Source organism: Lissotriton vulgaris, chromosome 4_1 (assembly GCF_964263255.1).
Source record: "Lissotriton vulgaris chromosome 4_1, aLisVul1.2, whole genome shotgun sequence".
Lineage (NCBI taxonomy): Eukaryota > Metazoa > Chordata > Amphibia > Caudata > Salamandridae > Lissotriton > Lissotriton vulgaris.
The window spans coordinates 525,372,629-525,391,012 of record NC_141691.1 but is presented as its reverse complement, the minus strand read 5'-3'; the positions used below and the strand labels follow the sequence as shown (position 1 = coordinate 525,391,012).

Below are 18,384 nucleotides of genomic sequence, written 5' to 3'. Positions count from 1 at the left end.
CATGTCTGCGGCACTATTTGCTGGAGTGCCGATACGGGACATTTGTAGAGCGGCGACCTGGAAGTCCCTGCACACCTTCACCAGACACTACTGCCTGGAAAATTAGCTGGCGAGGGATGCAGCAGTGGGCAGAGCAGTGCTTCGCCATCTATTCCAGTGAGGTGAGCCTTCTTACATCCCACCATCCTTTACGGGTATGCACATTTCTCTATTTCTAGATACTACATGACATTGCATGTTGGTGATTTGCAGTCGCGTGATATGTATTATCTCAGACTCATATATGATGTACCATCACAGAATGTGCATAATGTATTGCTTGCTACTCTGATTCAGGCATGTGAATCTATGAAAGACACCCAAATACTGGATAAGAAATGCGTTACTTACCTGTAACTGCAGTTATCCAGTATTAGTGTCTTTCATAGATTCACATGCACCCTCCCGCCTCCCCTAGAAGGACTCACCTATCTCTCTAACAAGTTCGCGCCTAACTAGCTTGGTGCATACGAAAATCTGAGAGACTGAGGCTCCTGACAGGAACGTTCTAGATGGAGGTAGTAGCTGATTGGTTGGTTCTCTTTACTTAGGTCCTTTTTACAAAAGGACACAGATAGGCTACCAAGGTGGGACCCTTGGGCCTGCTCTGTTTAGGTCCTTCCTACATAAGGACTTAGATAGGACACTAAGGTGAGACCCTTAGGCCTATTCCTTTATATGTATGTCTATAGGACATTACTTTTTATATACCGGAGACTCCCGTCTCGACGACGGGGAATGATTCAGGCATGTGAATCTATGAAAGACACTAATACTGGATAACTACAGTTACAGGTAAGTAAAGCATTTCATCTACAGGCATGAATCACTAACTGAGCAAACTTATAATCTAAATGGCATGAATCAATAATTATACTGAATAATAAACACGCAATAACTGATATAAGGTAAGATACACTGGACCTCCTGCAAGAAATCCGAAAGATATATATTCAGAGTAGAGGATCACTCTGGATGTGCACCTCCCACACCACAAAGAAAACACCTCAAACGATCACAGCCACTGGCTCACATCACAGTGGCAATAATCACAAAACTCAATACATCACCTGATGCATACACTGCCCACTTCTGGCCGGGGAAAGTCTTCACACAGCCGGGGATCAGAGCTCAGCAATCGGGGTTCAATCCGAGATAGACACGTCTGCCCTCACTCAGAATCCAAACTCCCAAAACTTCCACTTCCAACTTCCACCAGACCAGTGGAGGCTCCCCCTTTTAATACAAATGGAAACATTGGCCGAAGCTTCTAGCAAGCCACGCCTCCTTTTCCCATCAGATTCCGTACCACTCAGTGCCCAGGCCACAGCATTGGTTGATCAGGCCTTTGCTATGGCTTCGAGAAGGAGCCTGTACATTCCTCTGATAAGAACCGGTTTCTACTAACACACTGAGTGCAGAAACAAGTGAAAGCAAAACATCACTTCTCACCTAGAAAGACTCAGAAGATGGAGTCGCTTAAGCATAGGCCACTAATGCAAGCTGGCATAAGAATATGCCAAAGCCAATAGGCAAGCCCTGCCATTAAGCAAGATAAAGTCAGAAAACAGAATGGTCCAAGCCAATAGTAAGAACTCCTAATTCTCACCACTGACACAATCCTACACAACTGTACACCTTCAAATGCACATCCCACATGCTCTGCTCTTGGCAAAACTGTTCCACTCAGTAACAGCTCCCACTGAAAGACAGCAAGATTACAGAACAGAAGAGAAGCAGGACCATCCTACATTAAGGCTAGGGTAAAATAACACACTAAAATCAATTAAAATGGTGGTGGTGAGGGTCATCACAGGGTGCCAAAATCACAAGAGTAGCTAATTTATTACAGTATATTTGTATAGCTCATGCAGGTTTTTATTTAGACTACCAAATGTAATAAACAGAACTTTATTTAATATTTTCTGTTGCACAAGTCCGAGAGCAGCTCTAAGCGACACTTCTCACAGGCATTGTAGCTGTTCTATCCACTCTCTTTCAGGGACCTTACAATCACCTTCGCATCCTGTTTCATATGATCAAGAATCTCTATACTTATATCAATCTCTATCTTATATGTTGAAGAGGTGACTCTCTTAGACAGATCTTCTACCAACATCCTGTTCTTAGCTGGTATTTTTATTCAGTCAGAACAGTGCCCTTTCGAATATTATTTTACAAAGCATTTATTGCAAATTCAGTTGAATGTGTTTAACATCCAGCAATTTAACAGATTCCTATTAACTCAAGTGTAGGAGGGCCCTACTGTGTTTATTGTGCCACCAAAGTCCATTTTTAACTTTACTTTACATTGATTCTTACAAGTTTTATTTTGTTTGATTATGCCCCATGAAATGTATTTTTTTTGTATACATGCATCAATAAATGTCATTGTCTACATCTGGTCCTGGGCTAGACTGCATGTTTATAAGACTTATGTTAACAGGTTCAGAGGGCTGTCTTTACCTACGACCACAATGTATGATTTATAGATTTGTTACGCAGTAACTTGTACCACTGTTTAGATAACAACACTGTGAAGCAGGCTTTTGTGAATCCGATAAGACTGTACAAAGTTGTTAAATATCACAATGTCATGCTGCCCAGTGACTTTAACAAATATGTTATAAAACCGACAAATAACTCTCACGCCTTCTGATCACTTCCTTATGTAGGGTTATCAGTGCTGTGTGGGGAAACTGTGTTGAGGTTACTATATTGTGAGCTATAATCGGAGAGATTCTCAGAGAGTGATATTGCCCTCCGTGTTTTGTTGCGCTTCAGATAAAGGGAGTGGATGTTTTAGGCAAGGCACAGAACTAGGCTGAAGAGTACGATTTTGAGGACCGGATTAATATTAATGTTGTCTCTAAACTAACCACATTCTGCCAGCCTCATCCTTGACACTGCAGTGTAGGCACGGTGCAATATATTCCCAGGCTCATGCGTGAGCAGCTCTTGCAAACCAGGTTTTTGCTTTACTATCTGGGTTCTGATGCCCCGTTTATTTCATTATGAAATCAAGACTAGGAGCACCAAAATGGAAAGCAAAAAAACAGGACTATAGGACCCACTATCCTACAGAACTAATAAACTTGAGAGCTGAGAATATCATACAAGTCACTTCCTATTCTACTATCCCCCTATACATCTGCCCCATCATATAGTCGGTAGAGTTCCTCTGCTATGGCTGGTGTCCCTAATTTCCCTAACTTCTGTCAGCAGTTTTCTACTGCTCAGGAGTGGGAACTAACCTGGTTCAAGCAAAGGAAGCTCTGGTCGTGTGGTCATTTCAACAAACGTGTGTCAGTCTGAAAGCCTCTCTGCGTTGACATTTAACTTGCGGACCGCACTGAATTTCTACTCTGCGTCTTACCACCTACCAAGAATGTTCAAAATCCAAAGAAGAGAGGGGCAGAGGGAAAAAAAAGCAAACTCAGTGGTGATAGAGAACAGGATGATTGAGTGGCGCTGTTGTAAATAAAACAGCGATAATGTTAAGCATTCGCTGAAGACATGCTATTGTGTCTTCATTGTAGTTTTCCCGCTCATACTTGAATGCACGGCCGGACTCCATCTTGTTTTCTTGCGTCCATCTTGTACGCTACACTCTGCCATGTGCTCGCCATGAGGCAAGTCCTACCTCACTGACTGTCACCCCTGGAGTTTGCCCAGCAACAGGCTATAAATAGTTCCAGCTTATCTAGCGCATGCCCAGTACATGTAACATCTGTTTCTGTTTAGAGGGGATTGGAATGTGCATTCGGGGGGCTTCATGAACCGTTAACTCCACCTATGTATTGATCATGTTTGAGAAATGTCCTTATATGGTTGTAAATCATGCTTTTGAACTGTAACCGCCCACTTATGAGCCCCTTCTTTTTGTATAAAAGGGGACCGCATGTCCGTGTTCTTTGTGCTACCTTGTACAATACTGTAGAGTGTTGTGTGGGCTGTAGTACCACCTTTAAACGTTTATTAAACTATGTTTTTGTATTTCCAGTTTCCGTGCCAATTTCTTATGTAGTCTGAGGACGTTGCGTACAGAACGGCGAACCCTTTAGCACTCGCGGGCCTTGCTGAGGCCTATATTTATCAATTGGCGCCCGTCACTTGGGGCTCATCGACGACTCGGATGCTCGAAAGACTGGTCGTGACGAAGGATTGGAACCTTGCTGGGGACGTGATCACTGCCAGCGGCGCCTTTTAGTCCTGGCATCCCGAGGTATTCTTCCTTCCCTTCCGATCTGACCATCTGGGTGGCGCCGGTCATCGACTGAGACCTCTTCTGTCGGTTTGCCGCGTAGTGGCCGTTTGGGCGAATTTGGAACTTGGCAGTTGGAATCTGGACGCTCTTGATTGGTAAGAATCGTTGTACAATACTTGCTCCGAGCCTTAGATAAGTCTTGTTTGGCAAGGCAGTTTTATATGTTTGCCCTGACTGAATTGTTTGATTGTTTGGTAGTGACTAGTCATATTATTGATCCAGTGAGAGTATATATGAGTTGCAACCCATATAGGCGGGCAATGTGGGGATATTTCTCCTGATCTGTGAATTTGAGCGGCGCAACGTTTTAAGTGCCATTTAATTATAATATTGCATATTATTCATTCTTTCTAGACATGCCTGTTTTTGACGCACTTCGTAAGTGGTGCTGCTGTTTTGGAAATGACCGGTTGGTACTTAAAGAATCACAGCCGGCTCCCCCAGAGGGGACGCCGAATAGAGACATGTACGTCAAATTTGGTCTTTCCCCCATAATGTACAGCACCTTGTGGAGGAGATACACAAAGAAGGATCCTGAGTTGCGATGGCCTATGTACGGATCGTTTGATTTGAAGAAAATTGAGTATGTGTAGCATTGTATGTGTAAGCGGAGAGTGCGACAAGATATGTTTGAATGTATAAGAATGTGGGTGAAAGAGGTGCGAGAGCGTGAGAAACGTGAGCAAGCACTGATTGAGAAAGAGCAGCGAAAGAGTGAGTGTGAAAAGGCGCATGAGATGAAAAATGCGCAAAGCAAAGGAATTAGAAGAGAAACAGGAGAAAGAATGTCGGTTGCAAATATCTGGCCAGTACCCTGTTCGTAAGCCTCTCTATCCTGTCCTTAATAAATCGGATGATGATTTTTCATTATTAGATCGCTCACCACCCCCGTACGCTGGCCCGTCTGCCCCAAATGGAGGAGATCAAGATTCTAGGCCGCCCGGACAGAAGGTGGATACGAGGTCTATGTTATCGGCCGATCGCATGGCTGATCTTTGTAAGATTGCTTATCGGGTCACCAAAGATACTATGCCCCTTGCCGATCTGTTGACAGAGCTTGAGACATGGGAAGATAGGGAAAGACTATATTTTGTTGATTTTCTTTCCAATGAAGTGGGGACAGCCTTTCGGAAATATTCTGATGTTCTTGAACCAGCGGATGTGATAGCTGATGCAAAGGAAATGCGTAAAGGTCTTTTTCTTTCTCCCCAGGTGCCCGATGCAATCCGACGGTTATTTGCGTTCCGGGATGAAATGTTTCGGCTCCGAGAAGAAGTACGGAAACGGAAAGCTGGCGAGGAGCCATCGAATCCGGCTGGCGGCGGGAAGCAGTCATCCATCTTTTACTCAGATAAGATCGATGCAATGCATGCTAAACCTATGCGGGAGGCGGCGCCTTTGTATGTTCCTCCTAAAGGAGCGGGTACTAGTTCAGAGAGAGGGTCAGCGGATGGATGCTCAAGGGTATTTTATCTATAATTGGGTTTACACTGCTTGGAATAGGGCAGACGTTATGGCATTGAAGGCAGCATTACCTGATCCTCGAAAGAATCCCGCAGCCTTTTATGAGGAAGTTGAGGGGGCTTTGAATTCTTGTACTATGACTTTGGCCGATATTGATTTGTTCTTAGGGCTTATATTACCCCCAGATATATGGAGATCAATACGAAAGGTTGATGATCTTCAGGCATTCAAAGCTCGATGGGCGGATCTTGAGGATGAGGACAGGGAGAGAAAACCAGCACAGAAGCCGCCCCAGTCGATTTTAGATCTTCCTTCTGCTATTGTAACTAAATTAAAAACGCTTATTCCCCCTAAAAAGATTGAATGGACTATGTTAGCGTCCTGTAAACAGAAAGTAGATGAATCCGTTTCAGATTTCTTCACGCGGTTTGAGGAAACATTCCATGATTTTAGTGGTCAGTCACTTACGGACGATACGGGTCGACATCTCTTTGTTGATTAATATGTTTCGAATTTATTACCAAGTATAGCAGCTCGATTAAAAGAGAGTGAAAGTTCTTGGACAACTTCGACACCAGCATCCCTCCTGACGATGGCTCAGTATTACGAGCGTCAGGAACTAGAAGCAAAGGGGAGTGAGGAAAAGAAATCTAAAGATCTAAAAACGAAGGTTATGTTAGCACAAGTATATGGGCCGCCTCGTAGAGGTAATGGTCGGGGTGGCAGGAATTTTTTTAGTTCTCCTTCAGGCGTACTGATTTGGCCCGGGATCAATGTGCGTATTGTCGACAGAAAGGCCATTGGGCGAATGAGCGTCCGGTGTTGCGTGCACAGCGCCAGGAGCGTGGGCAGGGGTCTATGAGGGGTAGAGGAAATTTTTCAGGCCCTAGAAACAACACGAATGACAGAGCTAGATTTGATTCTAATGTGCGACCCGAGATGGGCCCAATGTTTTTGATCGGAATCAGTACCAAATGTCGGACTATGCACCTCCCGAACAGCATGATTCCCAGTATGCATAGGATTGCGTAGGATGGGGTAAGGAACCAGTTGAAGTGCCAGTAGATCAGAGGGGTCCTTATGTTACAGCACATGTTTTGGGCTCTACTGATAGGTTCCTGGTTGATACAGGAGCTACTCGTAGCGCTTTGTCCAAAGAATTGGTTCCGAGGGCTCCCCTGTCTGGCTCAACAATTACGTCAATAGGGTTCGATTGAATACCTTTTGTTAGCCCACTGTCACAACCTCTCGCACTTTATGTAGATCAGTTTGCTGCACCATGCCCATTCCTACTCTCCCCAAAAACTCCTGATAATATTGTGGGCCTGGACATGCTCAAATGTTTTCGGGCCTTGATACGGTGCTCCCCTGAGGAGGTACGTGTTATTCTGAATGATAATTATCCACCAATGGGTATGGGTATACATGATTACCGTAGAGGCTGCACTGGCCTCTTTGCCTGAATCTTTGTGGGCCACGTCCGATACCGACGTGGGACAGATGATTATCCCTCCGGTGCACATCAGTGTAAAGGAGGGAGCTGTGCTGCCACGCCTACCTCAGTATCTGATTTCACAGGAGGGAAAGGAGGCGCTCATACAGATAGTGCAGGACTTGATTAAAGTAGGGGTGGTTGAAGAAGTTCCATATAATGTGTGCAACAGTCCTATACTACAGATTTTGAAGAAAGACACTGACACCAGGATTTATCGATTTATTATCGATTTGAGGGAGGTCAACAAGATAGTGATACCTCAATACCCAGTGGTTTCTGATATTACGACACTCCTTACTTTGGTCCCGCCAACTGCAACAACGTTCTCTGTTATAGACTTGAAGAAATCTTTCTTTTCGATCCCTATCCATCCTGACAGCCGATATCTTTTCGGCTTCACGTTGAATAATAGATCGTACAGATTTTGTAGGGTTCCTCAAGGCTATACTGAGAGCCCTAGTATTTATAGCCAGGCGTTGAAACGACAATTAGATTCTTTTGTGTTACCTGAAGGGGTGGCGCTTATACAATATGTTGATGACATTTTGTTGGCCGCAGACACCCCCGAACAATGTGAAGAGTGCACTTTGTCCTTACTTACCTTTTTGGCATCTCACAATCACAAAGTATCGAAAAATAAACTGCAATATTGTAGACCAAAGGTAATCTACTTAGGTTACCTTTTGTCTAAGGAGGGGCGTGCACTTACACCAGATCGTATTCAAGCCATTTTAGACACACCAGTACCCTCCACGCAGAAAGAAGTTCGAGCCTTTCTGGGTCTCACCTCCTTTTGTAGACAGTGGATATTAGGGTTTTCATACATAGTTAAACCACTGTTAGGCCTGTTGACAAAGGATACTCCAGTTCCCCTTCCATGGACGGATGAATGTGAGAATGCTTTTCACCAATTACGTCAGGCCCTTTGTTCAGCACCAGTGTTAGGCACCCCTGATTATACAAAGCTCTTTACATTGTATGTGCATGAGAGAGATGGATGCGCGTTATCAGTGTTAGTGCAGATGCACGGCGATAAGCAGCGCCCTTGTACATACTTTTCGACAGTACTTGATCCTGTTGCTCGAGCGTTGCCTGGGTGTTTTCGCTCAGTTGCGGCGACAGCTGTGTCAATACGTCAGAGTGAAGGGATAGTCTTATCTCATAAGCTGTTGGTGTTGGTTCCCCATGCTGTTGATGCCCTTTTGAATCCGACAAAGACGCAGCATTTAACTTGTGCTCATCTGACAGGATATGAGCTGACATTGTTGGCTCCTCATATTACTTTGAAGAGATGTGCAACGTTGAATCCAGCTACGCTGTTGCCCTTACCAGCGACTCAGCCTGAGGCGCAAGAGACGCATGACTGTGTCTTTGTGACAGAGGAACAGACAAAGGGTCGTATTGATTTACAAGATACGCCCTTCACAGATGTGGATGGAGAGCTGTGGGTCGATGGGTCTTGTTTAAAGTTACCAGATGGAACCACTTCCTCAGCATATGCAATTACCACATTACACACGATAGTGGAGACAGCACGCATACCACAGAAATCAGCTCAGGCAGCAGAACTGATAGCGTTGATACGAGCTTGTGAGCTTAGTGCAGGATTATATGTGAATGTTAACACAGACATCCGCTATGCTTTCGGAGTAGCGCACGATTTCGGCCTGCTCTGGAAGGAAAGGGGCTTTTTGACATCACATGGAACTCCGATCATGTATGGAGAATTAGTACAACAACTTTTGACCGCACTGACGCTTCCTAAGAGAATAGCTATAGTGAAATGTAGTGCACACAAGAAAGTGACAGACAAAGTGGGACAAGGAAATGCTTTTGTAGATCGAGTGGCACGTGAAACTGCGATGCAGCCTGGCTCCACTTCAATGTATGTCGTGAAGTCACAAGCTGAGTGGTGGCACGATGCTAAGGAAAAGGTACTAGAAATGCAAAAGACTGCTACGGAGAAAGAACGAGAGCAATGGTCCAAAGATGGAGAGTTGGACGATGAGGGTTGTTGGAGGAATAAGCAGATGGATAGGTGGAAGTTACCTACAGCTTTCGTACAACCTATGGTTCAAATGACACATGGGCTAGCACATGTTGGAGCTTCCGCAATTGTGAAATTGCTTACGCAAGTTTGGGAGCATCCAGAAATTGCTAGCACAGCTAAAAGAGTGGTACAGACCTGCATGATTTGCCTTAAATATAATCCGGGAAAAGGGACACGGACTCCAGCAAGAGGATTTTCAACACCCACTGCACCTTTTGAAGTTCTACAAATGGATTATATTCATCTGGAACGCTGCAATAGTCTGAAGTACGTCCTGGTTGTGGTTTGTGCATTCAGTAAATGGATTGAAGCATACCCTACTAAAGGCAATACTGCTATGACTACTGCTAAGGTGCTTTTGAAGGAATTTTTCCCTCGTTTTGGTGTTTGCAGATTGTTGTGGAGTGATAACGGGCCCCATTTTGTGGCGGACGTTATTAAGTATGTCCTGAAGGGATTAGGCATCGTGCAGAAGTTCCACTTAGTATTCCACCCACAATCAGCAGGATTGGTGGAAAAATACTATGGCACCTTGAAACTGAAAATTGCGAAAATACAGGCTTCCACTTCTCTGACTTGGCCAGACGCTCTGCTTTTGGCGTTGTTGTCTATCAGATCAGTACCACACTCTCGGACGGGCTTAACGCCCTATGAAATAGTTTTCGGGCGGCCCATGAGTATATGGAGGGGTGCCCAAACCAAGTTCAGTGTATGATGTACCTTGTGTTTTAATGAATGACTATTTGGCGCAATTAACTGATAGTTTGGTTTCCATTCATCAACAGGTTCGAGAAGCACTCCCTGATCGGTCCAAAGGAGAAGGTCACAATCTCCGGCCTGGTGATTTCGTCCTTGTAAAATCCTTTGAGAGGTCGAATAGTCTGGAGCCGAGATGGTGTGGCCCTGAACAGGTCCTCCTAGCCACAAGAACAGCAGTACGAGTGACGAATCGCAGGAACTGGATCCATTCTATTCACTGCCGGAAAGTGCAACCTGATCTGGTGGAACCTGCTGTGCTGACTGATCATCGAGATATCCTGACTACGGAGAGAGGCCGTGCTGTGGTACCTGACGATTCTGAGGAGTTCTTCCCGGACCAGACAACGCCTGCATCGAGAAGATATAACCTGCGACCAAGGAAAGAATCTGCAATTGTATGAGACGTTGTCAGAACGGTCCCTAGGTTTGTGAATCGGAGAGCCAATGAGGCAAGGGGGGGGGGGGGGATCGGCCATGCATTAGAGTAGTGACACCCGTCCTGGCCCGATGGTAAAGAAAACAACGGCTACCTATGGGGTAAGAGTTCTAACAACACTTTAGTTTCAGGAAGATACTGTGTACATTTGCTCAAGATTGATAGAAGGAAGATTTTTGGTTCTGTAGGATTCATTTTCGTTATAGCAGTCATTGCTACAGTCATGTGGTTTGTTGAAGAAAAGGCTCCTGCCCGTGAACTAAGTTGTTTTTACTCCAGTCCCTGATGAGCACTTTTTCTATACACTCCCATATCAAGAGCTGAAACATCGACAGTCATATTTGAATAACACTTTCATTCAGATGTTGCATCACACCCACGTTGCTACAAATGCCACAGATTGCTGGATATGTGGGATGATGCCAGCGCATCAAAAGAAAGGGGGAACACCGTTTATACCACTTCCCTTTTCTCACAATGGCTCTTGTAGAGCATGGCACACTTTGCTTTTTGCTACAAGAAAGCCCACAGTTGGACGACTGATTTTCAAACTGAATAAAGAATGTTTTTTACGAACACTAGAGACACTGTTTGTCAAGAGAAGTTTGTGATTTCAGTGGCCCAAGCACAAGCTGATTTATGTGTACAAAGTGTGGGCCATATTCCTGTAGGTGTTAGTGATTCTATTGCTGTATTGAACATTGATGGCCTGAATAACCGTTCTTTCCTTGCTTCACATAACACCTATTTTGTATGTGGGAATAAGGGCTATTATCGATTACCAGCCGGATGGTCTGGAGTATGTTATGTATCGTTTTTATTGCCACCTGTATTTTTGGCACCTGCATCATATCGTAAAGATTTGAAGTTGTTGAATAATGTAACTGTGAACAGATTTAAGCGGACTTCATCCATAGATGATGTTGATCAGATGGACACTAGTCTGCAGCAGTACATAGATTTCAATTTAGGATTGTTTTTCTTTGTGGGAGCTGCTCTGAATAGCAGAAAGATACGGCGATTAACAAGAGTAGTGGAAGCTGTTACCAATCAAACTGCTGCAGCTCTTGGGAACCTTACTGAAGAGCTACAAATTACTAGGATTGTTGTGTTGCAGAACCGAATGGTTCTCCACATTATGTTAGCAGATAGAGGTGGAGCTTGTAGAATTATCGGAAGTAGCTGTTGTGTGTTCATACCTGACCATACTCCTTCTGTGTATAAAGCCATTAACAAATTACACAAAATTGCAGCTGATATACATCAAGAAAATGGATCTTGGACATTCTCTGGGTGGTTCTGGACCCTGATTTCCATATGGAGTTGGAAGTTTCTTACTGGGCTGTGCATAATTGTTACCAAATTGTTCAGCTGTTGTGTATGTATTCAATGTAGCCCTATGATATGTTCGTTATGTGTCTCACTTTGTATACCCAATAAACAAGCTGTTGCGGATGCTGCCCATAAGAAAACTATAACTAGAGAGATAGCGGATATGATGAGCATTGATATAAACAATGAGTATCTAGATTATCCAAGAAAACCGAATGTCTTCAGCAAATGCTAAAAGGGTCGTCTGTTGTAAATAAAACAGCGATAATGTTAAGCATTCGCTGAAGACATGCTATTGTGTCTTCATTGTAGTTTTCCCGCTCATACTTGAATGCACGGCCGGACTCCATCTTGTTTTCTGGCGTCCATCTTGTACGCTACACTCTGCCATGTGCTCGCCACGAGGCAAGTCCTACCTCACTGACTGTCACCCCTGGAGTTTGCCCAGCAACAGGCTATAAATAGTTCCAGCTTATGTAGCGCATGCCCAGTACATGTAACATCTGTTTCTGTTTAGAGGGGATTGGAATGTGCATTCGGGGGGGCTTCATGATCCGTTAACTCCACCCATGTATTGATCATGTTTGAGAAATGTCCTTATATGGTTGTAAATCATGCTTTTGAACTGTAACCACCCACTTATGAGCCCCTTCTTTTTGTATAAAAGGGGACCGCATGTTCGTGTTCTTTGTGCTACCTTGTACAATACTGTAGAGTGTTGTGTGGGCTGTAGTACCACCTTTAAAGGTTTATTAAACTATGTTTTTGTATTTCCAGTTTCTGTGCCAATTTCTTATGTAGTCTGAGGACGTTGCGTACAGAAGGGCGAACCCTTTCGCACTTGCGGGTCTTGCAGAGGCCTATATTCATCAGCGTGGGGCACAGATACATAATCAAGGCTAACCAGACCCCGCCCAGTGAAAAGGCAGTTCTGTGGCAAACTACTTGAAATGTGCAGTTATGCTATTTCTTGAGAGGCCGAGCTTTTAACACAACTTATATTTCAAAGGCAACTATTCACGTAGAAGAAAATACTCCATATTTTAACATGTACCACAAAAGAAACAAGAATATTTTTAAATGTAGTATGGGTAAATTACACAGCAAATAGCTTACAAAATATACTGGGGACGTAGTAGAATCCAGGGAAGTAGAATCAAATACTTATATTAAAACGTGGCTCTTGATTGCCCATAGGCAGGACACATCATCAGTGGCAAACACGCTACGTTCTTTTTCCCTCTGTTACACTTCAGCTGCAATGCCAAGTCTCTGTGTCACAGTTTCAATGCCCCCAAGGCAGAGCATGATGAAAGCATTTCTGCCCATCCAGTTAAAAAAAACAAGGCCAAAATAAATTCCTACCAAAAGAAGCCCAAGTGACGGTCATCATCAACATTTTGCAAAAAGACTAAAATAATAATAGAATGAGCAACGGAGGGGAGGCGGGGGAGGCAGCACTAACAAAACTGTGGCATTATGAGGACGTGGGGAAATGCGATAGAAATCAGCCCGCCCCCCCCTAGCAGTCCACACCTGGCATGGAGTGGTGGATCACTGGGGGAGAGCGGAAAGCTCAGTCATTAGACGGGAGGAGTGTCGTGGACTGGGAAAAAATCTGATCTCAATGGTTTGGGAACTCATACTTCAAGCATCTCAAGCCACTGAACCTCCCTCTTCTCATAACACACAACACATAATAAAGGTCCCTCCGCATAACACAACACAGCACATTCCCGTCTAGTATTGAGTCCGACGCACAATACCATACCTTACTAAGCATGGGCCCCTACATGATGTAGCTGAGATAGAAACACACATTAGTATCATCAAACGGGGGTGAGCCAGAACAGAGGGTGGTGGGAGGGAAGAGTTGGACGGTTCGGTTACGACTTTGAAACTATCTCTAGATATTTTAAGCCTGCGCTAATGGAACAACAACGCAGTCTGACCAAATTACTAAACTAAGTAAGATAACCACTACATACTACCTGTAACTTGTTGGTATTCACCTACTAATGTCAAATTGCTTTTCTAACCCAACTATGTACCAACTGTATACAAGATTGCACAAGGCTTGACAACATTAAAAATCAATAAAGTGTGTTTAAAATAAAATAATAGGAGGTGGGAGGGTGGAATGCTATACGCAAAGGTAAGCAGTTATGGTGCCGCAGCTGAACACAGGCAAACGGGAACAGAGCAGGAAAGCAAGAACAAAATAGTCCCCGAAAGAAGAGATAAAGAGCCATAGTGCAATGAGACCGTACTTAGTTCCTGCTCCATGGGAGGAAGGGACAAAGAGGCAGGACTGACCACTAACATCAAGGATTTTTAAAGGACACCGACATAGACAAATGAGAAGCAAAGTCAAGTAATGGGCTGGGTTGAAACGCCACAAAGCATCTACAACAGGTCGCTAAGCGACAGAGCAACCAATGTCTAGGCTCAACCTAAATAAAACTTGCTGAGCCTGGTGTTGATGTCCTGTGGTGTTTTCACACCCCTTAATGGACATCGGCAGTTCAAACCCTGGAAAACAAGTCTTAAAACCACTATTTATAGTGGTTTTCAGCTGATTTTCCCTGCCAACCTGTTATATCAGCTCCTCACCAGGAGACCGTGTGATGGGAGCTGATATTGTGTGTCTCACAGTGGCACCATGTGAGTTGGTAGGTATAAAAGTTGCAGAGAGAACTGATGTTTACTAATATTTTTATTTTTGACCCGTCCTTGGAGCATTTCGTATTTACCATTGTTTTGATTGGATAAGTTATATCCGTCTACTGTTGACATTGGGGAACTATTTTTTCATTTGTGTTTTGGCATCCATGGGCTTGCATGGCTTTCCTCCCTCTACCCAATTTTCTCGTTCCACCATCATATCCTCTTGCTGCCCTGCACTCTATTCCTGCTTTCACAACCCCCCCCTGGCCCATATCTCCTCTACCCTCACTTTCCTGCCCCTCACTTTATTTTTTTCAAATAGCTTATGTAAAGGTCTAGCAGCTACATACTGCTATTGGGAAGCTTGTTCTTCTTGTGTTTGCGGCACCACTGTACATATTTGATTTCTTAATTACTATTGGAAAATGGTTGTTGGCCATATTGGAACAGTAAACTAATAAAATAAAGCAATAGGCATAATCATGCTTAACACAGGTGTTCATCTTGGAAAGTTTTTCCTTATTAGAAACATTGTTCCAAAATGGCACGGTTTTTAAATTTTTTATATTATTATTTATTGTTATTATTGTAGCTTAGACTCTAGGATAAATCCATATGGCCTGGAGATTTATCAAGTGCTCATTATGTCACGAGAACCACTTGTGCTCATTGAGTTTTGGTATGGGCCGGCAATGAATGGTCCGACAGTTAATCAATGTTTGTACACAGTCATTGACTTTAATTACATATAAGTACTCCACTGCATTGCTCATCGCCACAATCCTATCGGGGCATACAGTTACAATTTCAATTTTGTTTTGAGAGGAATGTGATTGCGACATTGGTATGTTTCTTGGTGCACATGACTCTCATAAACATTCATTTATTCACTCACTCACTCACTCTCTCACACTCTCACATAGCATGCCAACAAAACCGATCTCCAAGTACCTATATTGTAGTGGTTTGATACATTTGGAGTTAGTTGATTGCTATTTTGTTATTATGTCTTACTCGAGTATATGTTATGTGCATGCTCGTATTTATTGAATGTAAAAAATATGCTAGAACTATTTAGAATTGCCAGTCATCCAACCCCATCCCAGTTTGGCATGTTACTGTTAATATTATGGACACAATTTCCAATTTCACGTAGTTAAACAGACTCCTGCTTCTCTATTGCTTCATCGCTCTGTCCTAGGGTGCCTTATTTCAAACTTAAAGCACTGTTCCATACATAAGTATAGATATATGGAAGGATTTCTGCCATTTTTTTATTTGTGTTTTATGAAGTACTTCTGTTACCGTGCAGCATTTCTGAGCTTTCACTAAACACTGGCAAGTAGACAAAACGTTGACTTAAACTGTGTGCCTTTAATTGGTCTCATTGTTCAATTTTCTTTTATTTTGCTAGAAATGTGAATTATGTCCTGAAAGATTTGGTGCCTTTAAAAGAACTGATACGGGAGGTAAGCATACATCAAGCTTTAACTTCAAGATTGGCTATTATCTGAGTCGCAGTACCTTTTCATTTTATAACATCAGTTTTGATATTGACAACTCGTACTTGATTTTCATTTGGCTGATGATATTACTGGGCTCAGTTATACTTGTGTATTATGAATGATGAAAGTCCAATTTGGCTTTCTACTCAGTTGTTTGCAGTGAATGCTAAATCCTCTGAGCTATTTTACCATCTTCTCGCTCCTGACTCACTTCAAAAAAATCACTTACTTGTTTTATATTTAGGAATTGAGGAACCCATTCTTCAAAATATGAGCCAAGTAGTACAGAAACTGAGAGTCGCCCTAGCAGAGAAGCGTATTTAATTCTTCTACCCAGTGATGCTAGACCCACTTGCAGTGATGATGATTTACTAATATGCAATACACTGCATTTATTTGAGTTTATTAAGGAAGGGATTACATTCTTTGTGTGATTACTATCAACATGCAGTTCTTGTCGTTACAAGGGATTTTAATGCTCAGGTCACCCACTTATATATATTTTAGTGGCTTTTTTGGTCTGGATACTGCCAGGATGTAGACATTTCTCTATTGCCAAGTAAACAGAGTGATCATGGAACTAGCAATTTGTTGCCTTGGTCTTGGGGGTTAAATCTGGCTCTTGCCAATGACCAATTTAAAGCTATTGGAACAGTACTGGCTACAGTCGTTAATTGATTACATATGAATCTCCTACATAGATAGTAGCTTTGTAACCGTTTTGAATTTAAGCCATCTGTCCCTAGTGACTATTAAGTTTTATCTCTGCAAATGGGTTTTGCTTTTTGCTGTTCCAATTGCATATTTGAAAGCGGTTAGCAGACTATATTCTTATAGATTGGTTATCTACAAATACTACAAACTTAGCTACAAGATGGTGAATATAGATACCTTTTCCAATTTGATGGCCTCAGTGATTGATCTTTATTTTTGCACCTATAGTTCTTAATGGTTGTAAGAAATTGGTTATTGATTGAGGGAGGGGAGAGCCATATGCAAGCAACAAGCCATAAAAACAACTATATTAACCTGTACTCAACCCTCTGGTTGTTTGACACAAAAGCAGTCAGGCATAACTTGAAGGCAAGGTGCAAACTATTTATGCAGCACACAACCAATAATGAAGTAAAAACACAACAAAAGAAACAGTCCAAACCAATTTAGGAAAATGAGTACAATTTAATAAATCAAATGAGACCAGAACTAATCACTAGAACTGGAGATGTGTAGTTTCATAGTTTTTAGCTAGATATAGAACCTAAAAGCACAAAGCATTGTTCGCTGTCATCCGGTCGTGCTAGACTTGGTTAAAGTTACAAGTTCAGATCAACCACGATGGAGGGTGGGCCAGAACCATTTTCAGGTTAGTCTCACTGAAAATGTTACCTTCTCAAATTCCGGCACAAAGAGTTCTGTTCGCGGTGGAGTAGGCCTCCCAGACAGTGACTCAAACCACAACAGCAGAGTCATTCACAGTTAAATGACTCAGGACACTGGCAGAAGGTAAAAATGTTTAAGGCAAGAAAATTCCAACTTTCTAAAAGTGGCATTTTGAAAATTGTGACTTAAAATCCGAGTTTACCATTAAAGAGTATTTTAAGTTGCAATTCATTTTAGTGCCAACACAATATCTCTATCTGCTCTGCCTATTAAGTGTAATAAGATAGCCCAGAGTGAGTAAGTGGGAGAGAGAAGCCTTAGTGTAGTGAAAAATTACTTTAGGAGTCTTTACACTTCGCAGACATGTTAAACTTACCCACATACCACCTTTTAAATACCATGCACCATATCCTATGAGCTTTTAGGGCCTACCTTAGGTGTGACGTATAAGTAATAAAAAGCATTTGCAATGCAGTAGGTCTCAAATTTGTTAAAGTTAGAGCTGTTAGTGTTGAAAATGACAAGGATTTCGACTTTATACATATAGTTTGGAAATTCTCTAAACTTTTCCATTATTTGGAAATGTGGTTACAAACAGCAATGGGATACTAGACAGGAGTATTCAAAAAGTTCCAGAAGTATAGATGTTGGAGTTATATCCAAGGATCAAAGTCAACGCATTAATTCAGAGACTTGGCGCTGGTCTTAGCAAAAGGGCAAACAACTATTAACTGGAAAACAATTCAAGGACCTAGAATATAGGTTTGGTTAAAAGAAAGCTGTGAAAAGGGGAAATTCTAGCAGTCAGACTAAAGGCAAAAGCAGTAAATGTAATATAGGAAGATTCCACAATTTCTATCAGCAGCTATACACTTCATCCCCAACCAAGGCACTGCCCACTAGAAATTACTTAATGTTAGTGCATTTGATTTGACTAACCACAGGCACATGGAGGAACTTTCAGCTGATAACTAAGGAAGAAATTATAGT

General features: G+C 42.7%; 1 protein-coding gene across 1 annotated transcript in view; it reads left to right on the top strand.

Moving 5' to 3' along the window:
- LOC147721188 (protein AF-10-like) overlaps positions 1 to 18,384 on the top strand; it is a 1,319,715-nt gene that overhangs the window by 92,876 nt on the left and 1,208,455 nt on the right. The window contains exon 3 of the mRNA XM_086966803.1: positions 15,924 to 15,978. Within this exon, the coding sequence (XP_086822929.1) occupies positions 15,924 to 15,978 (55 nt within the window). The remainder of the gene's footprint in view (positions 1 to 15,923; positions 15,979 to 18,384) is intronic.